The 27,940-nt window shown below is 38.9% G+C and overlaps 1 protein-coding gene across 3 annotated transcripts in view; it reads right to left on the bottom strand.

Annotated features, from left to right (window-relative positions):
* The window catches only part of STAU2 (staufen double-stranded RNA binding protein 2), a 168,338-nt gene that overhangs the window by 29,593 nt on the left and 110,805 nt on the right, over nucleotides 1-27,940 (bottom strand). The window contains exon 14 of one of the 3 annotated variants that reach the window (XM_080581627.1): nucleotides 7,485-27,663. The exons of the other annotated variants lie outside the window; for them this stretch is intronic. Coding sequence (XP_080437753.1) covers nucleotides 27,658-27,663 — 6 coding nt within the window. The 3' untranslated portion in view covers nucleotides 7,485-27,657. Of the gene's footprint in view, nucleotides 1-7,484; nucleotides 27,664-27,940 lie in introns of those variants that run through there. 3 annotated transcript variants of the gene reach the window in all.

Consider the following 27,940-nt stretch of genomic DNA (forward strand, 5'->3'; position numbering starts at 1 on the left):
TGCACTATTTCTGCATGACTGCTTGTCAAACAGACAACTCAAACAACAATAAACAGCTCCCTTTCATAATTAGAAATTCAGAATTTTTCAGGGGAACCAAGAGAAACATATTTTTTAGATAGAAGGCAAGTGAGCTGCAAACTGGAGCTATATAACTCAAACTTAGTCATAGAGACAGCTAGAAGTAAAACAAATCCCTGAAATAAAGACCAGGGCTCAGTACGTAAAGTGAACTTTTAGTAATAAAGCGTATTTGCACATGTGAATTATTCAAAGTTTTTAACATGTTATGTACTACGCAGCTATGCTCTGTAGACATACTTTAAGAGTTGTTCAAACAATCCTGTTCTGCCACAATTAGCATAAAACTAACGGTTTCCTGACAAGGTAGAACAAAATTGAGTATAGGTAGCTCTGTCTTTGTTTTGACATGTAACAAGAAAGAGAATGAACATGAAATAACAGCTTTGATTTATAAACCAACCAACATCTTCGGTCTTGATATAAATCCTTTATACAAAGTACAGGCTAGCAACACAAAACCTGCACATCGTTACACGTTAGGAAATGATGCAGTTAAGTAGAACTGACAGTCAAGTTTCCATCTAAAAATTAGGGCAGCTAATAGGGAGCATTGACACAAACTGTTTTTAGCTTCAGCGTAAGAACCTGACGTGACAGTGACATGCCCTACAGGTCTGACTCACAGGCTTCTCTGCGTGACAGGCTTCCTTTTTCATACGCTGGAGAGCAAAGTATCAGCAGGAAATACTCGGGAGAAACTTTGGTTACGCCTACAAATTTGGGCAGAAAGAAAGGCACGAATGATTTTACAAGAACAGCGCTTGATTTCTGAGGAAGAGAAGGGAAGAGAGAGGTGGACTGCGTAACATAATGCCATCCACCCATTAAGAGCCTGATGTGGCAAGGTGGTGAGAGCACTCCAGTTCAAGGGGATGCAATCAGTGGGGGATGCTGAGCACATTTCAAGTTACGCCCTGACTCATGCAAGCATCCAATATGCTCTCAACAGTTCTACCAGTCACCCTGAAGATTTGCACATAACCCACAGCCACACAAAAAGAAGGTTGGAGCATATGGCAAGGTTTCTAAGTGCTCCAACTGACATCAGAGAGCTTTACAGACAACTGCAAAACATTACACATCCAAATGCTTCAAAGCTGTTTGTAAAATATCACTATCATGCTGTGGGACTGATCCTGCTGTCCTTCTTCCATTTCAGTAAACTCCTACTGAGAATCTGTTTGAGAACACGTCGGCCCCGCAGCTCCTCACACGATGGCAAATATTAAGAAATACCAGCAGAGAGAATAGGGAGTTGTAGTTCAAAGATGCTGATGTAAATGTAACTCTTTCAGACACTAACAAAGGTATACTTATATATACTTATATATACTTATATATAATATTTTGAAGGTCCAGATTTGTCTTGTCATCTACAGAGTCTGTCTGCTTCTGCTTAGTGTTTCCAGTAACACGAGCATGCTCCTGAGCATGTGTTGAGACACCTGCAAAATTCCCCTCTCTTCCTCAGCCCCTTCCTCCCCCATTCATACTATGTGAACAATCAGCCCTGGCTATGCTATCTAATCCCAGAAGCTCCTTCTAGGACTGACTTGCTGCCAGTTTTGGTCAGACAGCTGCTTTATCTTACCCTACTCTCAGGACTCAGTCGCACCCACTTTGACTGACAACATGAAGCAAATTGCATTACTACTCTAACCTTTGAGATTGTCACAAAGATTCACGCTGTGGCATGTTGGGAGTATGGTTAAACTCAGACCTTCTGCTCCAAACACAAATGTCCCTTGTGCTTTAGATAAAGGAAAACCTTTGCTAAACCCTTACTACAGCAATGGGTATTTCTTCTGATGCTAATATCTATTTAAGTAGTTCTCTGCTCCTTTTCTCTCCACTCCCCTATTGCTATTCCAGCCACTTTGTTGCTCCATTAATTATGCTGCTACAACTGTCTATCAGGACATACCAGTGACCTGCCTACAAAATAATTTGCCAGGAAAGTAGAAGTTATATTTCATGTTGGTCAGTTTTCCAATCTCATTCATCCTACAGACCTGCACAGTTGAAACAAGACAAGGGGTAGCAGTGCCAGGCATACATACATACAAGCGTCACCATTGTTGTCTGTGCAACCATGTCCTTATGAACTACACTAGAAGCATGAGTCCTCAGGAAAGTTAATTCAGTTACACAGGCTGACTCACAACAGGAACCACAGGTTTATTGTGGAATAGTGCAATTATGCACTATGCACCTCTACAGAACCCAAGGCTAGTTTGAAAAGATGATGGCGAAGCCCATCTGATAGCATATCAGTGCTAAAATTAGCTGCCCAGCCTATCTCCTCCCACCCCAGGAACACGCTCCTGCCCCCAGTCCTCCACCACCATGGGCACCTGACTGACCCCTGAGGGAACCTGAGCCAGTGAAACCATGAGGTTGGGAGTAAGATGGCAGGAAAGGGATGAGACCGCCTCTTCTGGTAGCAGCTAGCAATTAAATCGGTTGAGCTTTTGAGTCAAACCTCCCCATAATTGTCAGCATAATGGACTACTGAAACACAAAGAAGCACTACCTGTCTGCCAGTCATTCCTTCAGTGAGCACAAAAGGGTCCTAGCAAGGTTCATTCTTCTGGCTTAACCTGGTGGCATGTGTTAGAGCTGGGCAAAGAAAGTGGATTAATTTCTGCTGAGCTCAGAGTTTTGAGAGAATAACTGGTATGGTTCATTAGCTCCACTGGGTGTAGGGGAGGAGAAGGTAGCTTTTCACCTGGAGGTTTAGGTAAATACAGAATTATGCTCAGAAGTGCTCTAAGCAGTCAAGCTTAAGAAGAAACATCAGACTGAAGATTATATTTTATCTGTCTCTATAAGTGTGGAGATATATTGTATGGCAATTATACGTACAGGATTAATTTTGTTTAGCTTTTATCCTTTGCAGATTTTTATATCTGATATCCTTGCATTGATTAAAGAAGGTTCCCGAAATTTAACTGGTCTCAGACGGTTGTTTGACAACACAGGCTCTGGCAGTAATACTAGGTATAGAGTAAGAGGGGATGATTCAGCATCTCTTTTAGCCTGAATTTCCCACTTCTTATAAGTGCCTCAGCCCTAAATGAGAGAAGTTAGGCTCTATAGGTGAAGAAAGTCTTGTAATAAAATAATATGGTGCTTGGAAATACGGTCTTCTTCTACAAACATGGACACAGGAAAAAAACACCAAAAACTAACAAACAAATACAAGGAATTAGAGTAGATTTTTGGGGAAAAAAAAAAAAAAAAAAGGATTTTGTCCCCTCAGATTACTTCTCTCTCTCTTGCCTTGCCCACCTCACAGCCTCAGCTGTGGAACAGCTCAAGATTCACAGAAAGAGAGGAATCAAGTGCCTGACTCTGGAGGCAGGAGAAGAAAGATCCGGGTTTCATTTTTCGCTGTTAGGATTTGTTGTGTATTTTATTCAAAGTTTTAAATTCTAAATACACAAACGGTCTTAAGTATTTTTAAGGTATAAGACTAAGGTGTATTTGGAAATAAGCTACCATTTATAATATGAGACTAACTGTATAGCGTGAGGCATAGAGCAAAAACTCTTTCATCTGGTATTTAATCAGAACGAAGCCATCTAAGTAGCACCTATTTTAAAACAGTTTTTTCTTTGTCTGCCTGTAACTCTAAGGGCCTGTTTAAAGTCAAAAGACCTGGTGAATTTAGTGCTAATCTTTGAGGACTGCACAGAACGTGGCAGGAACTCCATCTGCCTGTAGGTCACATTCTGCATGCCAGTATTACCTCTATGGACATACAGCAACAAGCTTGATGGGTATAACATGAGAGGTCATTGAAAGCCTGAACAGACCTCAACATGATAGGAGGAGCAACTTGTTTAGTTTTTCTAACCCCCACATAAGTTTACCAATATACTGGCCACCCCTATTAGCAGCCTACAGCACTGCACTGGACTTGAAGCTGTGTTTCTTCACAGGTGACAGGTTTTCTCTCAAGCAGGTTTTGCTGAGCCAGTTTTTCTTTTTAATTCTTCTATTCAAAGATTTGGGGCTACACTACTGCCATTATAAATGGAATGAGACTGTGACTTCTCTGCTGTGGAATCCAACCCTTCAAAGTTTAGGCGGTAATTCCACGTTGTTTTCTTATCCAGTATTGCTTATTCACCTGTTACCAGCCCCACAATGTTTTCATTCAACAGAGAAAAATTCGCTTGATTCCTACCTCTCAACAAACAGAAATTAACTGGATGACTTGCAACCATGCATGAAGACATCAGACCCAGCTGCTGTACATCTACAGCAGGCCTTGAGTTAAGATTAAAGCGGTGCACAGTGCCAAGTAAATTGACCTAACCAGCAGTTTTCTCTGGAAAGCATACTGAACACAACTGTAATATACCTCTTCTAATTTTCTTGCGTCAGCACTACAGATAACATTAGATGCTTCACATCATTTACAAAGGAAAAAAAAGTGCATGGGAAAGGGTAGCAGCAAGCAAACACATTAAGAGAAAGGCCACAGTAAGAAAAAGCTATGGGCATTAAACCCTGTACTTTGGCACTCACTTTCCCCATGGCTGCACAGCACCGCAACGCTCATGATTAAAGGGAAGAGTGTGTTTCTGACAGGCTTTTGCCAGCTTTCCCTGCACGATTTTACCCCATCCAAGAGCTTGCACCGGGTAGAAGTTTAATGCCTCTTCCCCGTGCAGGTGCAGCAGCGGCAGCTGCAGCAGGCCACCATGTCCCGCTGCCGGCCTGTCCCACCAGGCTGAGGCTGGGCTTCCACTTCCCCAGCAAGGCCGGCCGGCGGAGATGTCTGCCTTTGGAGGTGTGGGTCTGTGCCACTGAGCCTTACCTACCCGGGCCAAAACATGCCACTTCCTTCACAGGGGCGTTCCACAGGCTTTGCCTTTGAACAGCTGCCAATAACCCATGCCCCCAGCCCGATTAATGCAGGTGACCTACAAGTGCAATATCTTTCCCAGATAACTAATCTCTAGTAGCCACGTAGGGTTCTCTTTTAACAATGCAAGTTGCCACATTGCCAAACAAACATGATGCTATTTTCTGGTTTTAAGGTGAAAATTCAATTTTGTTTCCTAGTAATTATTTATGTCAAAGAACAAGAAGAGTGAACCGGTGATCCATCCTTTACCTTCATTTTTCTTTGAGCCCTCTGTTCCTCTGGACAACAATTGCCATGGGACTCACAGCCCTGTAGGGCCTGGCAGCTCCAGCGCCCCGCAGAGCTGCTGCCTGACTCTGCCTGCAGTTCTGCTCTACTGAACAAAGAGGAGCAAGGCAAACAGGCACCGAATGGCCAAGGAGACCTGCCACCGAAGGAGACTTCGAGCTCTCCTCTTCGGAGGCAGATAATGGGACAGGCAAAATCTGCTTGCTAAGTATGTCTGGAGATGGCACCAGAAGTTGGGACTTCTTAACCTATACTAAAATCACTTGTAAGGTAGAAAACTGAAACAGAACATGAGCCTGAAGTGTATTAACTTTTAGATGCTCATAGCCCCGCTGGTATGTCAAGCCAGGTACTTGCTCCCTTTGCCAATAAAATTATAAGGATCTAAATACTTGGGATTACATGTGAGAGAAGTTTTAATGAATACAAGATGACACCTTTATGTTGCTTATTTTGTATGACTATTCAAATAAAACATAAAATACATTTAAAAACATAACTGCATTCATTCTTTGGGGAGATAAAAATATTCTCTCTGATGAAAAAAATAGCTTATATGGCACCTTTTAGTTAGTTTTGGTTTAAAAATGAACTATGCACATGTAAAAAATACATCTTTTTTCTAAAGAGAGACTTTCAAAGAGCCTTATGAAAATTCTCTATGTAATGGAGCCAAACATTTCACAAAAAGAACTTGGAATCAAAATACTGGTGTTCTTTCTTGGATTACTCTCAAACAGAGGCTTCTGACTATAATAGTATGCAGCACTTGCATGATATGGACAATTGCCTTGGGACTGAGAAATCAATTCTGCAAAGCACTAAAAGTGCTAAAGATCAGCACTTTGCAGGATACTGCCAATATTCTTTCTGGGACCAGTTAGTTGCTAAGTGGAGAAACCCAAACTGACTTAGTGCTACCGATATATTTCAAATGTTAAACATGATCTGAAGATCTGAATACTACTTTATTAAGTAATTGTTCTTTGAGCATCTACAGAGAAATCCTTTTAAGTCCCTCCTGCATCAGACCAGTATTTTTAAGTATTCAAAAATTCTTCAGGGAAAGCTGTGGATTAACTTGGTAGGTCATGGTATGTGTACCATGCAAAACTGTGTTTTACTGGAGACAATTAAATCTCTTGTTTGAAAATGCATTAATTAATCTGATAGAGAAAATATTTAAGGAAAAAATCAGGTAGAGGTTTGTGGCTTAGATAAAATCTAATGGTAAATAAAGGGTATCTTAGATTTTTCAATTGTGCAGAACAACTTAATCACCAGTTTTTCCTATTCAGCTCCAATACTTGTTTAATTCTTCTAATGCTTAAAGATGAAAGCAGCGCTCTAGATGAGTAACTAGAGTTCAAAAACTTTATGGTGAAGATTTAGAAATGGATTAGTAGGAATAGTTGTCTCAGTGCTGGTTGGCTTTCAAATACATTCCCATGGCTTGATTTTTCAGAAAATATTTGCTCAGTTCTGAAAAATCAGTATCTCTGATTACATTTTTTTGAAACTGAAACATCTACAATCACTAGTCACTTGAAGACCTATTCTTTCTTCCTACTAACACTTTTTGGAAACTGCATTCTTTACACTTCTAACTACCAGCAGTCAAACAGTGAAGAGAGAGTTTCTAAAAGCGAATCTTGTCAGCACATAAATCACTGGTATGCCACTTAAATAGCTTCAGTCTTGGCATGCTAAATTTTCATGCTCTGATAAGATTTTGGCATGATCCTTTAATTATACTTGCAAAGAACACAAATAATTAAATCATGAAGCACTCAGTTTTCTTGGCGTTGTTCCCAATCAAAGACAATATGACTATATGCAAAACATCACTACTGCTATTACAATGTAAATAAGGCAGTAAAACCCTAATAAAGAGATAAAAAGTAAATCATTACAGTGTGTGAGCTCTGCAAAAACTAAGTGGTCACCTTCGTCATCCGCTGAAAATGGTGAATAATAAAAACTGCTTTAAAATACTTATATAAAGGCTGAGATGCTAAGCCACTTTCCTTACAGAGTTTCACAAACTCTTCTACAGTACAACTGGCTTTGTGTGTGTTGGGGGGAAAGGGGTCTGAAAGCTTCAAGAAATATGGAAGTATTGCAGGGGACTTGTCCGAGAACTCTTTGTCCCTGGCTCAAAACCTCTGCACAGCAGTACAGTGTAAAGGAAAGCATATTCTGAGGCCCCACAGTTGGTGCCTACTGGTGATTATTTTCTTTGTGTAGATAACCAGCACCCACTCGCTTTCTTCCCATAAGTGTCAGTGTAGGTGCGGAGAAGCACTCTTCACTGCATTCCTTCCCTATTGCCATGCTGATATCTCTGGACACATGGATTAGGCAGAAAAGGCAAACACTCCAGGCCACAAACTAATTTGTCCCTGCACATAAGTGGGATGCACACATGGAAAATTCTGGCTTTTGCGTGGAACTCACCACCATGTATCTGCAGCTCCAATGCAGCTATATAAATTCTGGCCAGGGTCTATGGTGCAAAAACAGATAGAAATGCCTATTGTTCCCCAGGAGCCAGCTCTGGGCAACTCCCTTTTCAGCGTACATATATATCTGAATTACTTTTCTGAGGTAACTAACTCTATCTGCTGCTATGCCACCTATCTACTGCCAGGACAGCCATAGTCTGTGGAAAGGAACTGAGAACCTAGGCTAGCAACCTAATATATAGTTACAGCCTACTTCATAGAGCTTAAAGTGCTTGATTAGATGTAGTCCATAAAACCGTAAAACTGAAGACTGAAAAATATAGAGGCACTGGCCCTGAGATTGCCTACGCAACCCTAGTATGTATGTCCATATCTATGATGCAATCTTTAAATACATGCTCATTCTATTCCTTCACAATGATACTCACAAGATGGACATACTGGAAAGATCAGCTCTTTTCCAAACTTTTCCCATCACAAACTCAAAGTCCTGTGATAAAGAATGTGGCAAATTGAAAGGATGCTCTGTGTATAGTGGAAAGCAATAGAGCCTGCTAAGTAGAGTGCTGTACCAGGGTTTATACTTCCAGGTTTGCCGCTGACATGGTGGCTGACTTAGTAAGATGCTGAGCATCTTCATGCTTCATTTCCTCTCTGTAATGCATGCAGAATGCTACCAGCTTTCTTGGCAAAGTGTTTGAGATATACTGGTGAAAAGTGCTATGCAATAAACAGTTCTCTCTTTTGAGAGATTGGAGTTACACACCTCATACAACCCTCTCTTGTCAGTGAAAAGACTGAAAAAACTCCACACCTTTCAGTTTAAACAAATCAAAACATTCTTAGTCTTTGGATCGCACCTGGAACTATTTATTACTAAGATCTGATCCTGTGATGGGATTAGTTCAGCCTCAGTGTTACAGTAACTCCACTGTGGTTTCATTCTTGTAACAGGGAATAAAAATACATACTTCTGGAGTTATGTTTCATATTAGAAGGTGAGCGTATTTGTATGAGCCCTCATTTTCCCATTCAGCTTCAGAGGATCCCATTACAGAGTTTTGTATGGTTATTTTCTACTTCTGCATTGGGTCAAGCTTTCCCCAAGGTACACTTCTAATTCATGGTCTTCTACATTATTATTACCCTTTTGACCTAAATGATTAGCCCAAGTTTGAGGCCCTGAGGGCTGTTTCTATTAGGAGGAGAAAATTATGAAGTCAAGGATCTTTTAGGCATGTCTAGTTAAAAAAATAAAAATAATAATATAAAAAAATAAAACCACCTCCAAAGTCACCCACCCCCAACTTCGCTCCTGTTTCCTTGAATGTAGGAGATACACAACAAAAAAAAACCTCCCTGCCATCCCTTCTTGAAGTCTTTTCAGCCAGCATGCAGACCTTTGTTGGACTGTGATAATACTTATCTATTTTTTTTTTTCACGTTCTGTTCCTCCTTTAAGTCTTTTGCTATGTGTATTCTCCTGCTTTATGTGTTTTTCTTTCTCATCCTTTTGTCCTTCTCTTCCAGATATACTCAATTTCCATAGAGCTTAGTTGAACACCCAGTCATACCCTTCTTCCACCTAGTTTGAATGCCTGAGCATCCCCACACGTGCTTTTGCTTTGGGAGATGAAATGGACCTGAGATTAGGAGGCTGCTATTGTTTGAACTGGTACTAAAATGACCTTACCTGTTCTTTAAAAGACAGATGCAACACCAAACAAATTCCATAATATTTCACCCAAAGACATACCCTAAAAGTATCCGCTTATGGAATGCTGTGGTTTGCCTACGATGTCCCTCACTTAGCTGGCTTTGGGGTCTGCAGCCAAACCAACATTTCTGCTGGTCCTGCCAGTGGTGTCAGTGAAGGAGGCAGTCCTGTCCTCCCCCATCCCCATCTCCGTCACTGCTTGCAGGAAAAACAGCTGCAAGAGCTCAAAGGAAAGAGTGGTAGAGGGTCAGGAATGAGCAGCCAAGGGTGGGGGAAGGCAGGATGGTGCTTTTGGCATTGGTGTCAGCACACCTGGCTTAAAGTATTTATCAGACTAACCTTATCCACTGAAATCTCTGGGAGTTTTGTGCAAGTGAAAATGCTTGTAAAGTAGACACCAGTAGCTGTTGGTTCTAACTGGAGAGAATTTGGATATGAACTATATGGAAAAGCTGTAATTTTTAAAATGATGACAGCTACATAGTGTAGGCTCAACACTTTCTACCTGACATATTTAACTACCTGACATATTTAACTACCTATCCAAGTGAATTGGAGAACATAATGGGAAACATGCTCATAATGAACCTCACCCTGGTTCTGCACTGATACAAGGGTTTTCTGGTATTTCATAGCCTTAGCATCTGGAACCCTTAAAAATTTTAAGAATGTAGTTATCGCCAAAAGAACATCATGAAAGAAAATCACAGTTTAAAGGAAGAGTAAGTGACTTGCTCAATGTTAACAGTGACATTTGCAGCAAAGCACCCTTGTGCCCATAGCCCCATCTCCTAGGCTGCCTGATCACAGTACTTCCCTCGCAATGAGAGTTTAGCTATTATCTTCAAAGGGGAAAACCCTGTGTGAGTAAGCTGTAAAAATAGCTAGAAAGAAGTACATCAGAGAACGCACTGCTGTTCTTTTCTCTTGCAGATGTACATTGTCAAATAGATCCATAGCATCAGTTCTTGAGGCAATATTCACAACATTCTCTGAACTACTTAAGCAGTTGTGCTGTACCTATAACCCCAATCTGTAACACAAATATTAAAGCTGAAAAAGCGTGCATAAAATCTATATTACCACATTAATCTCAAAAGGACATTTGGCTAATATAAAATTCAGCATCATCTTCATTGATGGTTCAGGGAAATAAAGTTGTAATAAATTGCTGCAAGGCAAAGTACCAATGATTGAGTAAGGCTATGCAATTAAGATGTAACTTTTTAAATCACCTTTGAGGTTAAATGTAGAAGAGTTATGAGTAAAAGGGCAATTAAATGCTAGGCTTTTCAATCTAAGGTCTCCTCATCAAAGATTCAGTTACCTAAATTTTTCTTTATTTCAGAGGAAGAGCTGGGTGTAACAATATTTCATCCCCCACAAGAGGAAGTAAAGAATACTCTTTCAAACAAAAGCATTACCGGGCTATCAAAATCTTTACAAAGAAAAATAAACTAATCAAGATTGATCTACTAGGGCTCTCAAGTTCCTGAATTCCTAAATGTTAACATTAGGTTATAAAGGGGAAAGAAGTGTAAAATGTAGCCATTACCACCTTATATCACCACCTCAAGTAATATATATCTTAATGCAATGTAAACGGCAAGAGCAGTGTACTTGATATTTCTATAACTTTTAAAATAATTTCTGTATATTTTTCTGTAACTTTTTATATAATTTTACAAGCTGCATTTCAAAACAATTTCCTTCTGAAATCTTTTAAGACATATTTTGGAGAATCATGGATTTATTTATGATCTGGTCCTGAAGACACTTTTATATCTGACTGCCTTTAGTGTATATAAAATCTTGATTGAATAAAGTTATTCAAATATAGGTATTTTCAAGACAGTGAAATTATTTTAAGCTTTCCTCAAGAAACCTGTGAAAAATCTAACACTTACTGACTGAAAAATTAAATTAGCTGAAAGCTACAGTTGTGCATGAATATTATAAAAATATACTTTGCATAGTGTTTAAAACACTAACCTTTTTTCTACATTTTGCTTCTCTTACCAAGTGATGATGTGCTACTATATTGGTCTAAAAGAGTATCAGAATTTTGTATTATCGTACCATTTTCCATCTAAAGCTTCCAATGTACGTTAAAATGCAGCAATTAAAATAAGCTGCCCTCTTTTGTGAGTTACTGTGTCTCTATTATTAGCATGAAACAAACAAACATATATAAGAAAATTGGTTTCTCATTCAAAGCAACTGTGACAAGATCAGGAATATTTCTGTTACTGAGCTGTAAGATTCAGACTACTAGATCCACATCATATAATTAAATAAAAACCTCATGCAGTTTCCCTTGGGTAGAATGAAGAAGAGAGAAAAGAAAGGAAAGAAAATGCACATTTGACAGATTCTAGTCACATCACTTACTGCATGTCTGGAAAGCCTTTAAAAGGCATAACTATTCTGAAATAACTAAATAAATTCAAAATTCACACCAGTTTTTTACAAGGGCTCACAGTTTTTATTTTAAACTAGGAATGTGCTATTTTGCTCTAACTTAAAATAGCCATGCACAATACTCCTTTAAAAAATACAGTGAAAAATATTCCCTTAAGATTGATTGATACAAAACTGATTCTCTTACTGATTGAAATTAAACTGCAGTATCTCGAATTAAAAATTTACTTCCAGTGTGAGTAAAAGGAGGATTTAGAAGGGTGGGAGAAAAATAAGTTAATTCAAATGTGGTGCTTTAAACCTCGTGCGTAATGCACACATCTTTGCTCCTCATATACACCATTAACCCTGTAGCAACTGCTGCATCTATACTGTGCAAGTTTAATTGTACACCAGTTTAAACAAGTAACGTTACTTACTGTTGCTGTTTGCATAGGCACTGGGGTAAAAAAATCGAGTTCTCTGACTCTCAAAAATTCACAAGCACCCTCTCAGAGCTGTTTACAATGGCCTTTCCAGTTTAACATTTCTGAGATACACACACAGCTTTCCTGACACATGGAAAAGAGTGCAAATTACTTGAGTATTTAGCATCATAAAACACGGTCACTGATATAAAAGCTGAAAATGTGCATACCAGCTTTTTATTGTGCGTTTACAGCCCAATTCAAGTTTATGAATAAAGTTTCATTAAAAGTTGAATTATTACGTATCAGGTACACTCGCACTCTATTAACACTAAACTAAAAACCAGAATCAACTGCATTTCTACTTGCCATTTGCCATCAGACTTCTCCACATACATCTGCAATTTTTAGAAATTCCTCCTACTTCCACAACAACCTTCTGCTAATTTTCTTCGATTTTCTGCTCCACTAACTTAAAAGTCATTTCCTTAAGAAAACAGATGACAGACAACTTGAGTGACTGATGATATTGTGCCATCACTTTGTTTTTCTCTGAGGCCTTGGTTTAAGAGGATGGATGTTAGTGTAAATGACAGAAAGGGGAGCTTCGCATAGGATTTCACTTCTGTTCAAAGACAAGCTAATGCAACCTCGCCGAGGTGCAATCAACTTGACAAATGGATGCTGTGCAGCCCTGTGCCTCCCACTGAAACCCGAGAGTCTGATTTACACAATATTCCCCCTGTAAACCGAAGGAAGACCAAATTCCAATCAGACTTAACGCTGCTTGGCTGTATAATGGGTTGATCTGATAATTCGTCCCATATAATGAAATCTGATAATAGTGGGAAAAAACACATCAGAGAGAATGGAATACATTAATGAACTTGTAAAAATACACTTAAGTCTTAACAGATTTAATAAACAGAAAAGAAACAGCTCAAACCGGGAGTCTTCATATGTGGTCAGCAGTTCTTGGGTTTAACAATGAGGCTGCCTGAAAATACAGAGTTTCTATTTACAATTGACTACATTCACCACACCTTTTTTCAGATGGCCAGGAAAAGAAAAAAAGCATTTAAATATCAAAGTAAGCTTTGTAATATGTTTACATGTCTTGCCTTGTTCTGCTTCCCCCTCAAACTAAACTAATTCTATGATACAAGCTGTTTTCTCAGGGAAATGTGAGTCAGATAGAAATGTTTTCCTACCCGAGAAACAGCGTTTCATTTACTAACTGGAAAAAATAGGAAACATTTGTTTTCAGACTTTTAAGATTTGGGGGGATTGAAAAACAAAGACAATTCCGTTTCAAAACACTTTTTAGACAACTTCAACGGCTGGCACAGAAGTTAACTGAATGTTTACACTGGAAAAATGTCACAGAAATGTCTATTAAAATCAGTACTTTTTTGTGTATCATAATAAACTACTCAGATTGTCATGTGCTCTGCAAATAAACATTCTGCCTTAGCAACTACAACTGCTATCAGAAGCCGTTCTCACACATACATGAACTAAGTAGTGCTGAATTTTTAGGGTTTTATTTATTTTGCTGTTGTCACAAATAAATGAAAAAAAAAAAAAAGGAACTTATACAAACATCTCATGCTGAAGTGAATGGATTTCAACAGCTGCTGATTTGGTGACATGGAGAACCCCGGTGGAGATGTCCCGCTGAATTAACGTCTTGGAAATGTTAAAAAGAAACTTCAAACAGCCCTTGTTTAGCAGGCGGTCGAAGCTCGCTCTCTGTGGGGATCATGTGAAGACTAGCAGAGCAGTCACTCAGTCATGAATCAGCCTTGTCAATAGTTGCCTATTTTCTCAACAGGTGTCTCAATCACACGCCATAATCCTTTCCTCCATAGGCTTCTATTTAACAGAAATCACTATCACACACGACACTGTTTTTACTTAATGAGATGTATATCAATTTGTTAATAACCAATTCCTTCCTACTGTCTTGACTGAATGTTAGACTTGGTAGGAACACTTCTCTCTTGCCTACAGGGCCAGCAGGGAAAGTGTGAGAACTATAGCACGGGAGTGAGGACACATTTAATCCTTTTGTTATAGCTGCAGATAAGCACAGCAAACACTGAACTATCATTCTCTGTTCTGTCAGATAATTCTGAAATGCTGCTATATTGAGGTGCTTGTTACGAATCACTATACAGCAATCACTTGTTGCTAGGACAGCAAAAAGTATCAGTGACATAAAAGACCTTACTGTAAATAAAAATGTAGGGAAACGTTTCGTGTTAACTAAGATATATAAAAAATGCTTAAATAAAAATCCAGGAAGCCATTTTAAGAGATTTTTTTTTCCAAACTAACTTTGTCATGACTTTTTACAACATTTTTTGCAAATTCAACTATTTCATTAAGTTTTGAAAACCTCATTTATTTTATAAGACTCATACATACATGTAACTACAAAAGTAAATTAAGTCCTACGGGTAACAGCTATCAGATTCCTGACAAAATACAAGAATTCACAGAAAACTTTACATATGTTTTTTACCCTAATACAGTGCTTATCTGTATGCCTACAGCTATGCTCTTTGAGCCACATCAGTGTTAAGCAACAAAACAAAAAGATTAAGAGATTTTTTTCTGACAAAAAGCAACAAGCCAGTAAATATTCTTCAACACTTACTAAACTTGCATGAAACAGATCACTTACAATGTGAATTAGAAATGAATTTGTATCGCTGAACTATTCTGGGCTTCCTCTTGTTACCCGCTTTCAAATTTTACCTATATATACACAAAATACTGATGATCTGATGTAATCTTTTGTATTTTCAGGCCAATCTCTTCCTGTATCAGTGAAAGAAATACATTTGTAAAATAATGTGGGCAGGTTAGTAGCAGCATGTTTCACTTTTATAGTAACAGCTCCTGTAGAAACTACAGCTTCTGCATGACTCACAAATTAAACATAAAAAGAGATTTACCAAAAAAATATATCAGCTTTATGCAATGTTTTGAGATCATAAGCACCCTTGTATCAAACTTTATAAACAAGTTCCCTGAGGAAGTTAAACTCTCCAAACATAGCACACAATTTAATAATTTCCAAATACTTTTGAAATTCATGTCAACTGAAGTTAGAAAGTAAAACTGGTGCGGTTTGATCATTCCAGCTGTATGTCAAAATTCTTCCACATTGTTGGATAACATGAAAGTGCAGCACCAGTTCCTGTCACCCTCAATTTAAAAACTTTTGATATACTACCTCTGAGCATGGAGTTGTTTAAATACTATCTCTAACATCAGTAAACTGCATGTACCACCTGCACTGTGACTTGAATTACTGAAACACAACACTACACAATTAAAGAGATCATCTCAGATTTCAGCAGAAAAACATTGCACTGAAGACATTTATATCAAAAGAAAATATTTTAAATATATTTCAAATGTGAAATATAATTTGATTGCATATCTGATGTATACGCTGATTATTAATTTAAATGGGATACAGCACAGTGACAAGTTGTTTTAAGTATGTTGATGGATGTGTATAATCCAGGCCAGATCTTGAAAACCCTATGTAACTGAATGACTTTATGTACAAGTAATCTCTCTGAGTTAATTTTAGCTACATGCATAAGTGCTTTGCAATTAGACATATAAGTTTTTGTAACTTTCATGATAATGAACATAAAATATATACATTACTTCCTGTGTTTCACAGACAGCTTGTGAATACATTTTTTTGTTCTGAAGTAATTTGTAAGAACTTTGTCCTACTCATAGACTTAATTTTTTTTTATTCAACGTTGTACAAGTATTTTGACATAAGAGTGGATTAATAATTGTTTTCAGCAGGACTGCTTAGATGTCTGCCACTTTCTGTGGGTTTGTAGACAGAAGACTTGCATTTTCAAAGCTTATTTTCTCTGTAATTTTTGACACTATGTAAGGTTATTATGCAGAGAATATGCCAGACAATTATTTAGAGAACACAAATACATCCTCAATAAATGCACGCTTTAACGACATTTACTTATGAAACTCCCTGGGCACTGATTGATTGATTCTGAATGGGAGCCCAGCCTCAAACAGAACACATTCATCAAAAGCATCCTAATCATACCAGCATATTAACATTTTGAACTTTACTGCCAGTACTGAAGGAATGCAACTCAGGAAATAATGAAATTTAGGGTAAATTGAATCTTGTTTGCTACATGTAAAGACTTTCTGCTTTCAACACAGATAATACATTCTTGCTGCATTCTCTCCTTTCCTCCAAGCACAGAGCAAGAATTAATAGAAAAGCAGCTATTTTGGAGCAACCTCCTAATGTTGAGATATAAGCACTGTAAAAACTTTTAACAGGTAATCTGCAATGATTCAAACTCCATCTCATTCAGATGTAGCTGATTTATTCAGAAAAAAAAAAAAGACAAAGTGGAAAAAACTACACAAGCAAAAATAGCATAATGACTACAACAGCAAACCAGACCATTAGAAAAAAAGTCAGATAATATCAAGAAACAGGAAAGTGATATTACCAGTACAGATACCAGTACAGATTACTGATATTACCAGTACAGACATAATTGATATAAAATCACAGAATCATAGAATCATTAAGGTTGGAAAAGACCTCCAAGATCATCTGGTCCAACCATCGCCCTACCACCAATGTCACCCACTAAACCATGTCCCCAAGCACCACGTCCAGCCTTTCCTTAAACACCCCCAGGGACGGTGACTCCACCACCTCCCTGGGCAACCCGTCCCAGTGCCTGACTGCTCTTTCTGAGAAGAAATGTCTCCTAATTTCCAACCTGAACCTCCCCTGGTGCAACTTGAGGCCATTCCCTCTAGTCCTATCACTAGTTATCTGTGAGAAGAGGCCAACCCCCCATCTCCCCACACCTTCCTTTCAGGTAGTTGTAGAGAGCAATAAGGTCTCCCCTGAGCCTCCTCCAGACTAAACAACCCCAGTTCCCTCAGTATACAAGTAGCAGTCACGATGACTTGTAAAAGAAAATCGAACAAAAAGGGGTTCAAAATACAGATCATTAATTATACTGTAGAAATATTGGATATGGTTGGAAACTTCAACTTTCATGCAGTTTGGAGATTAAAAACTCACTGTAGGAACATCACTCATACTTCTCGAGATGCTGTTCTACTACCATTGTCTTAGAAAAGATCCCAGCCAAAACAAAGACTGGATACTAAACCCAGGCAATGTAGCTACATTTGCCATTTTACCTCAGATCAACCTCCATTCACACCGGTTGAACTTGCATTTCTGACCGTATGTATGCTTGCACAGACCAATCATCAGGTAATCAGGGACTGCCTATATGCAGACCTGTTAAGTATGAAAATGTTTACAGGATCAGGACATTCAGACAACTGAATTGGAAAATCCAGATTTTCTTGATGAGCTAGCAGTGTGGATACTCATCTGGTATCATTATAAACTGAATGCGTAAAGCTCCTGCAAAAGACAAAGCACACAGTCTTTTAAAAGCTGTGGGTTCTCTTTGCTTCTGAATACTGTAGATTTAGGAATCTTAAGTCATAAGTCCAGAATCAGAGGGTATATTTGAAATGCAGCTTTCAGCTTTTCTCTCAAGGCTTTTATTTGTACTCTAGACTTTGTCGCAGAGTTCATATTACTTTTGAAGCTTTATGACTAACTTTTAACTTTGCTAAAACTGTCCAGATATTATGAGTGCTTCTGTCCTGTTACTCATGGCACTGTCCATTAGGCTGCTGATGGAACACATCTTGCCTAAATATATGAACAAGTGACGGCCCTTGAAACAACTTCTGGCAGGCTGTTACACCAAACAGTTTAATACCTTCTCTTGCTTTCTTTCATTAAAAAAAAAAAAAAGTCTTTCAAGCAAATGGGAATATATATGTATACTTGTTTTTTTTTAATCCTGCACTTTACTTTAAAATGCTACCAATTTTTATTTAATCAAAGCAAAATTCAGCTCACCTTAATCACTTAGCTTTTTTGTCCAAAGCTGTGGGTTTATTGAAAATAGCCAGTTTACTCCTTATCACTTTTCTTACTTGGTCATAATCAGATCCAAGATGTTCCTTAAGATATCTCAGAATTTCATCAAATTCTATACTTCCTGTTTTTCCAACTGTTTTCAGTACTGTTCTCTTCATCCTACTGCTTATTTTGTCACATTTCCCAATTCTTACTATAACTCAGAGCTTGTTATATTGCTGTATGTCCTACAGGCTATTTAGACATCAAGAACTCTTGGCTCATTATCCTAAAAAGCATAACATGTACACAGAAAATAATCTGCTTCTGAAGTTAACACTTAGCTTGCTCCTCTTCCTGTCAGTGGCGTTTGTTGATGTAACGTATAACTGTGGCAATTTTATTTGTTCATTGGCTTAATGCAAGTTACTTTGTTTTTTGACAGGTAAGTAAAATATTGCTGCTTTTTTCAGAACTTGCCATCACTGTAAGACATGAGGATGTACGTCTAAATATATTAAAAACCAGATACATAAGGCAGATGCAGTGTGACCTAGAAAGTGTATTAAAGCGATCACTTCCCCAGCTGAAGAACTAAGATGTATTGTACTTAAAATGAATCTGTTGAGGGCAAGGTATGAACCCTTATTGCCATCCTGCTCAGCTGCCTCTTCAAGAAACTCCTTTGCTGCTAAATACATATTCATGTACTGCTCTCAAAAGTAAAAGCTACTTTCACAGAACCGATCGTGTGATATTAAAGCTGTCAGCCATTGCTTTTCTTTTCCATGTTGAATTATGTTTCTGTTTGAACATTTGTTAAAAAACAAAACTGGGAGTCCAAATTGTCGGATTTCTTTAAAATTCTCAATAATGTCCTTTACTGAATATTGGTCTTGTATCACTTGACCCTCAGAATCAATTTGACCTGAGGAGAGACACACAGCCACCAGAAATAGGAAGGATGCAGCCAAAGTTTTATTTTTCAGTACACTATACATACCACTTTTACTGCAATTAAAAGTCACAGCAGAACAGAGCCTCTGAGAAAAGAGGATGAATTTAGACTCTTTCCACCTACACTTGGCTCAGGTGCTACTTTTCCTAAATGGAAAATGCTTAAGTTAAAAGTATAACTTTCCATTTTAAACAAAAATACATATTGTCCCAAACAATTTCCTCACACTCTACTAAACACAGACAGGGATGGCTACAGGCTACAAATCTTTAGGTTCTCCACTGATGCATTAACTAAACAAAAAAGACAACCTTACTTGTTTCAGAAAGCTTTATTAGAATAGGAATCTTTGAAGACAAACACAAAAGATTCTAATATGTTTAGATTTTATAATGTAAACAACTAATTTAATGCATCACTAGCACTACACAATAGTCGCCATCTTGCAACATGAATGCAAGTAAGAAACTGATGTAATCCGTGAGATATTTCAAAATAATTAATTTGAGAATAAAAAAAAGAACTTTTATTGTGTAAACTCTCCCTGTTTGCCTTTTTTAAAAGGATCAAAAAACTGCAGCAGTTGAACCTTTGCTAAATGAAGGTAACAAGCAATCATTTGAACTGGCCTCTAAATTAAGAACATGTAATTGCATGAGAAAAGCTATTGGATCAAAAATGTTTTAAGTGTTACTTATCAGGAGAGTTCCACAGAACTCCACAAGAACCAGTTCATTTAAATGAGGGCCAAAAAACTTTCAACTTTTTGCAAATTTTCTCAAGGTAGTTTGACATGTCTGTGTTGTGTAACATTTCCCAGCATGTCAGACTTCTGTGCTGGTATTTTTGTTCCATAAGGGCAAATCAGGCTCTAAGCATGTTGAGGTCAAGCCAATATTGGATTCCTCCTTTTCGCTGCCTCAGCTCCCTATCAAACCCATATCTCCTTGCTTAACTATTTTGCAGCTTAGGAAGTTATACCAAATATTCTTCTCCATTTTTTTTTCCTTTTCTATTGTTTTCCTCACAAGGATGGATGTATACATGATGACTGAAGAAGTTCTCTCACACACTGATCCCTGTTTATTTTTTATTTATTTTGAAAGAGTGATCCCATTTTCTGGCACACTCCAAAATCAAGCCCCAGATCCTGCAGTGATGAACTGAGGCACCCTGTGAAGCCCCACTCACATGAACAAAGCTTCATGTAGGTCCAGCTGTCCCACTAAATGAATGACAGTGTATTATTGTACCACTTTACATCGATGACAATGGGGTATTGAATCACATATAACAACATAGAAATCTCCTCATTTCATAATTTCATACAGCATGCTGTGCTAGAAAAAAATAAATATATAAAATTTCCCCAATTAGTTAAAATGATGTTGAAGTATGAAATAGGACTGATTTGTTGAACAGCCCAACATTTTGAGGTAAAGCGTGAACAAAATTTTTATGATCTCACAAACCAGATGAAATTTTTAAGTTACTGGGAGGGTCCTTGTATCAGCAATAGGTGTGCTTTTTATGTGAATAGCTGAGGCATTACAGTACAGGGACTGCTACCAGCACACCAACAACCCCGCCTTCAGCACTGGTTTTACTTCACCACGCTGCCAATATCATGGATTCAGCAATAAATGTATGCCAAGATGTCCTCTATAAATCCACGCCATGCAACTAGGTTTTACAAATCCTGAAGTAAATGTGAAGCTTTTTTACAGTGATGAGGAAGGGAGGCTTTCATCTTGCCTGTAGATTATGCTTAGAGGAATTACATAAGGGAGGAAGACTCTGTGGGTGCTGCTGGGGATCACAGTGACTATAGCTGAATGTGTCTTACTGCCTGGAATTGCCTTTGTAGCCGGATCTGGCAGCCAAGTGATCCATGTGGCAACTTCCAACCACTTCCAGCACATAGCTGGGAGGTTTGGACAATGCCGCCACCAGCTGGATATGTACCGGTGGCAGGGATGTGGCAGGTTGAGAGCAAGGTAAGCGTATTCTTCCCTAAAACATAAATACACTGGAATAAGCAGCTTTGCGTTGACTAAATCTGCTCCCAAAGCTGGGACGAGTATTTTGCAATTTTAACTGTAAATAGTGCAACAACTTTAGAAACTTGGAACTTATCTGTTATGCTTTCTTAGCTTTGACCATTTTCAGCTAAAGCAAAAGGGCAAGATTTACCAGATGACCAATAGGTAGGGACTGGACTGTGGAAAATCATGGCTAAGGTTCTTTGATTTGCAGGAAGATCCCAATCATTCTCAATTTTCAGAGCAGTGCCCTAACCACTCTCCTGTGGGGTATTACAAGATGAGGATGCCCAAACACTTCTGCTCATGTGGATGTGCTGAGCACTCTGTTTAATAGGTGAATGAAAGAAAATGACCACTCCATGGTTATCGCTTCATGTTTCTGTTTCTACCCAGCTGTACCGCTCTGTAGCATGAGGCGGTGACAGGGACAGAATAAAATTTACATCTGCATCTTGTGTGAGTACCTGAACGACTGAGCTGGTTGGCAAAATAATTCATCATCTTTCCCACCGGTTTTGTGAATCCCAGCCATTTTCCTAGTTTCACAACAATGAATTATTTTTTTTGGCTAGGACCATTTTTTTCTTTATTTTGGACCAATTTGAACTGTTTTTTTGAGGGGGATGAAGGATGAGACAGGAGATTTTGGACTGTAAAATCAATTATTTGTACAGCCGTACGGATCTGTGGAAAACTAGGTCTCACAGTCTCTCTAATGATGGGAAAGAGAAAGAATGAATATAAAGAAATACATATGAAATTTAAAGTTTAACTTAGGAGTTCACTGTTTTGGTTTTGTTTGATACCTCCATTTTAGTGTTTATTATCTCAACTACTGGATTCTTGAGAGATTAAATTACTTGTAAGCACTCTTACATCTAGCATATGTGAAGGATCTTGCTGGAATGAAGCATTGGAACAGAGGCTGTCTGCGCTGTCTGTAAAGCTACAGAATGAAGAACACGAGCATGCATGGAGCTTGTGGGGATGCAGTAATTCCTGTATTAAATGAGTGTATCACACATTTGATGCTTGGAAGAGAGAATTGGTTGGTGGCTCCTTCCTTTTGGTCTCAAACAGGTGAATGTCCTCACTCAGTGATTTGAAAAATTCAGCGTTACAAAACGTCTGCACGTGAAATAGTTTGGGGGACAAGAGAGGGACTCAGACACTATGTTTGAGTAGTTCCAGGAAAGAATATAAACACCTCCTTTTTCCCTGGATATGTCTGACACTTTCTCTAATCAGGGCAGCAATGGCAACAGTAGAAAAAAGGTAAGTGAAATCATTTTCCCAGGTAAGCCACTAGTGATCAAGTTAGGGAAAATCTTCAACTCTTTCTTGATGAGGTATTTCTGCTTAAGAACACAAAAAACATTCAAGGAAGCAAGCAGGAAGTTGTTGCACAATGGATGTCTAGGAACTCAGTTTAATCTTGGTGCTCCTAAACATAACTCCACGACTTCCTCATTCTCAGCAGAGATCCAGACCTTTCTTTCATGTACCGATTTGTGTCACGAGAGGCATAGCCAAGAGAGTATCTTTAGAACTGAACTTTAAGTGGGACAGGAGCTTGCCACAATCTGCACCAAATCATGCATGAATACTTTCATGATCTTCCCAATACTTGGCTATTCCTTTGTTCTTCTGGAAATCCTACCTCTGCCCAGAATACACATGAGTTTGTCTAAAAGATTGAGAAAAGTGCTTCAGGACTACAAACACGGGCCAAACTACATGCAGATGAGTGCTTAAGCTTTGTAGACACAACAGATGATGGGAGTTTGCTATGGGAATGTGGTTTGCTATGGGACTGAAGGGAGTTATCTGTTTTGTTGTTCCACTGCTTGGCTATCCCCTTGCAATTATTTATAAAACCCAACCTCCTTCATTTCCCTTCAAGTCTGTTGTCTGAAGATTTATTATGAGATCCTGGCCTCTCTGAAATGAAAGGGTGTAGGATGTCGAATTTAGTTTCAACCTGCACTATGTAGATCCAGAGGTAGTACGATGACTATGCAAACAAAAAACTATGAAACTTCATTTGTACTACTTGAATGCATAATGCCAGTCATGTTATTTCTAGAGGAGTGAGAAAACTAGGTGGCAAACACAATTTTGGCAAAAGGACAATTCTTCAGATGCAACATGTGCAAATCATTATTTTGTCTTGTAGACCTGTTAAGGAAATGTATGTTGAATTGCCAATTATGTAATTAGTGTGTTAAGCAACTTCATTGAATTACAAGTGATTAAATGCATATCAACAAACAGACATGGTATTACTTTGATGCGTGTGCAGAACATAACTGGCAAGTACAGGGTGGGCAATAAAGTAAAGTGTATATTTTCCTAATACCATTTTTTGTCTAAAATGGAGGTGCCTATAAAACAGACAACCAGGTTTTGACTGAGTGTTCACTTTAATTCAGAAGGTTTGAAAGACTTTACCAGACCAAGAAGCTGAAATGAACATAACTATTAGTCTGAAAATGCTGTACATCAGAGGTCAAGATGAAAGATCTAGATACTTGTCACTTCCAACTGCAAGACAAGCTACTAGAGGAGTCTGCTTTCCCTTCATTTTGGGTTCCATCTCTGTCACCAAATTTTGTCTAGTGGGTGTCTGTCTATCCATTTTTAACTGCTGAGTAGGAGAAGAACCTACCTCTGTTGTCTTCCCTCTGGTTGTTCCTGCCAGGGAAAAAGCTGTTAGATTTCTTGATGCTGCAAGTGGGCTGAATCTCCTGCTGCAGTGTGACGAGGCAGAAATCTAACTGACACTTTTAGCTTTTCCAAGCTTCTCTAATGCCTTTTTGTTTTAATCTTCTTGCCTTCCCTAACAACAATAGCAGCAGCAAGAAAATTCAAGATTTTTACATTTCACCATTGGTCAAATAAGCCTAAAGTAACAGTAAAACAAACCAAGCCAGAAACACGTTACAAAAGATAGCAAACAGCTGGCCTGTGGTCCACGGAAGGTTGGCTCACTGAGTGTTGCTAATGCCTTTCTTTTCATTTCCACATGTTACACTGCACTGAAAGCCTGGTAAGGTATTTTAATAGAAGCAACTACTAAGGGTTCAGTTCTAAAACAGCTAAACTTCTCTAGGTCAGGGCTGCTACGATCCTGCTCTTCCTCTTTCTGTGTGCATTTCTGTTCTCTTCTTTATGTCAGATCACTCTACTGCACAGAGAACAGGTTTAAGGGTGCTGAACAAGCCAAACATTTCTACAATAGAATCACTTTTTTGTAGAGTTATTTTTTGTCTTATTCTCATCAAGTGACATTTTACAAGAGTAAACTGATCTAACAGCTTGCTGCTGTGAATGGGGGATGCCCACTTGTCTTCTCTAGCCTGTCCTGCTGTCTCCCTGAGTTTGGCTCTGGTACTCATCTCACCCCCAGTGGGACAGTTGAACTCACTCAGTAGGCTAAAAACTGGATCTACTTTCTCCCTGCTACGTGGTTTAGGAAGCAGAAGAGCCAACAACTGGGGCTGGAGACAAAGTCAATGGGAGGATGTGGAGTCTCCCTCCTTGATGATCTTCAAAAGCCTCCTGGACAGGGTCCTGGACAACCTGCTGTGCATGTCCCTGCCTGAGCAGGGGGACCAGGCCTGATGACCTCCAGAGGTCCCTGCCGACTTCAGCCATTCTATGATCCTGTGAACCTTACTACTCTTGTGAAACCTCACCTAGAATTGTCACAGAGATATTTCATGATAATTTATTTATTTTTTTTTTAGTGGAGGAGGAAACAGCCCTTCAAATACAGGCAGTTGTCATCGTTTACATGACAAGCATCTAAGACACCCACAGACCGCAACAGTAGCATTTTATATCCTGCTGACATTACTGTGTAAACAAACATACATACAGAGAGCAGTGAAAAATCATATTCTGCATCTTCAGTAAGAGGCAGTCACGTTAGGAAGCTGCTTGAGAAGCCCCGAATGAGAGCACTGAAAGGGTCTGGCTGGGAGACAGCAGTGCCTTGGTTTACATTTTGTTCCCATTTGGCAGTTAATTAGTAGCTCACTTTTTGAAAATAAAAGATTACACATTCTGAACAAATACAAGTGTTTGATCTTGGGCTCATCAAGGAAAACTTAAGCAGCTGCCAGGGAAAAGCAAATGTTCTGTCACGTACGTCCAGACTGAGTTAATGTGAAACAGAAAATGAAGACTATGGAGAGAGCGTACTAACGCTTCCATACAGACGTGGGGAGCGCAGCAGACAAGGGAAAAAGTATGAAACAGCAAACAACCTAGTGAGCCTAACCAAAACCTGCCGGGATGACTCCTGACTGCAAAGTCAACATTAAGAGGTGCAAGCTTCCCGATGCAAAAGGAGGAGAGTGAAGCTCGGTGCTATATATCAAAAGCAGTTTATATTTCTGTCACAAGTGAACTGTCTCTTTCAGAGCTCCAAGCACTTAGCTATGGCCATGCCTGACCCACCCTGAAGGTTACAGAGTTGTCAAGGAAAAGGCAGCAGCCAGCCAGATCACACCGGCAGGAGAAGGAGCCTTAGTTGCATGAGATGTTTTTACAAGATCAGGTAGGAGTCCTGGTACTGAAGGGGTTGTGAAAGAACCACCGAGCTTTGGAAAAATGGCTAGAAGGTTTTTATTCAGTCAAATTAAACTTTTCTCATTTTACTGGAGAAACCACCTCAAAGAGATGAGAACTGAACTGACAATAAATAAAGCAGAAATGAGATGACAAGTGAAACACATAATACCAGTCAAAAGAAAAAATGCATGTATTTTTTAAAGAAAATCCTAACATTTTCTCTTTTATATATATATATATATGTCCCATACTAAAATGTTTACTGTGAAGTAAATCTGAACATCTATAAAATACTAATTTCACCCTAGAATGAAATCAATTTTAAGCAGGATTTAATGTAGTATTCAGTAAAGAATCTTTTATTTTTATTTTTATTTTCTGATATGGGAAGGCATTTTAACAAAAATCTCAGTTTATTCATCTTCTTTGGTTACAGCACTGGACAAATTCTCATCCACTGTTTACTCACTGACTGCACCACTTTTGTTTTTCTCGCAGCCAGTGAATCCAGCTGACATAAATCCCCTAAATGATGTCTTCCTAAGCCTGCTCTACACGCTCAGAACATAACAAATACAGAGATGTAGACCTTTATATGTATTAAGTATTTGCTCTTACAAGCTAAAATTCTTATACCTTGTCATAAGTTTTGATGCCACAAACCTGCCACCCATCTCCAAAGTCTTTTGTCCCTAGAGAACTACTTCCTCCTCGTCAGGAGCTGCTCACCTCTGGACATCACCCTAAGCCCTTAATCTTGCCCAGGAACACCTGTTTGCAGGCCTTCAGTGATGATTTGCTACATAACACGTTTTGGTTTGTTTGCAACTGCTGTCTTTCAAACTTCTCATTAGCGGTTTCTGAAACTGTTCAGTGCAGCATCTTCCTTTCAGTATAGCCCCTCCCTGCTGAGCTCTCTCACCAAGTCTCTCTCTTCAGTAGGTCTTCCACTCCTACAACTCTGCCCCCGCTTATTTTTTTTCCAGCTATTTTTATACTTGAAAATAAAAGTGATAACAGTGGTAGACTATATATAACATTACAAAATTGTTATCTGTCCTAGAAAATAAAACTGTTCTATTTTATACTTTGCGATGTGTAGGAGAGTTCTGAAAACATGATCTAACATACCACACATATAATGGATAGGATAAGAAAGCATAGACTCCAGATATGAGCATAAAAGATTCATTTTGATTCCTTTAATGACACTTGCTATGGAGACTACTGGGTGAAGTGAGTCCTGGGTGAAGTAGGTGACAAATAGGCATTATTGCCAACTCCAGAAAACATAGAATCGTAGAATGGTTTGGAAGGGATCTAAAAGATCCCCTAGTTCCAACCCCCTGCCATGGGCAGGGACACCTCCCACTAGATCAGGTTGCTCAAAGCCCCATCCAGCCTGGCCTTGAGCACCTCCAGGGATGGGGCACCCACAGCTTCTCTGGGTAACCTGTTCTAGTTAACCTGTTCCTAATCTAAATCTCTCCTCTTTTAGCCATTCCCCCTTTGTTCTATCACTCCACCCCCTGACACAGTCCCTCCCCAGCTTTCCTGCAGGCCCCCTTTAGGCACTGGAAGGCCGCTGTAAGGTCTCCCCAGAGCCTTCTCTTCTCCAGGCTGAACAACCCCAACTCCCTCAGCCTGTCTTCACAGTAGAGGTGCTCCAGCACCTTGGTCATCTTCTCAGCCCTCCTAATACTTCCATGTCCTTCTTGTGCTGGGGGTCCCAGAGCTGAACGCAGGGCTCCAGGTGGGGTCTCATGAGAGCAGAGTAGAGGGGGAGAACCACCTCCCTCGACCTTCCGGACACACTTCTGTTGATGCAGACTTTAAACCTTCCAAAATTATCAAACAATATTAAAATAATAAGACTTTAGTAAAATACTCTGGTGTTTGAGCTTTCTTTTGAAATCTACATAGTGAACCGGTAACCCCTCAATGAACATCAAGTTATTGGGGGTTAAAATTTGAGTTGTAAAGGCAGAGTATTCTATGTCAAGCACTCAAAACCTCAGGATGGGCTTAATCTGTTTTTCCCTATCACCAGGACTGACCTTAAAATAATTTTATTTTTAAATGAATTTTCATGCTTTCAATTTGTCTCCTTCTCTA

This window comes from Anser brachyrhynchus, assembly GCF_964034855.1.
Source record: "Anser brachyrhynchus genome assembly, chromosome: 2".
Classification (NCBI taxonomy): Eukaryota; Metazoa; Chordata; class Aves; order Anseriformes; family Anatidae; genus Anser; species Anser brachyrhynchus.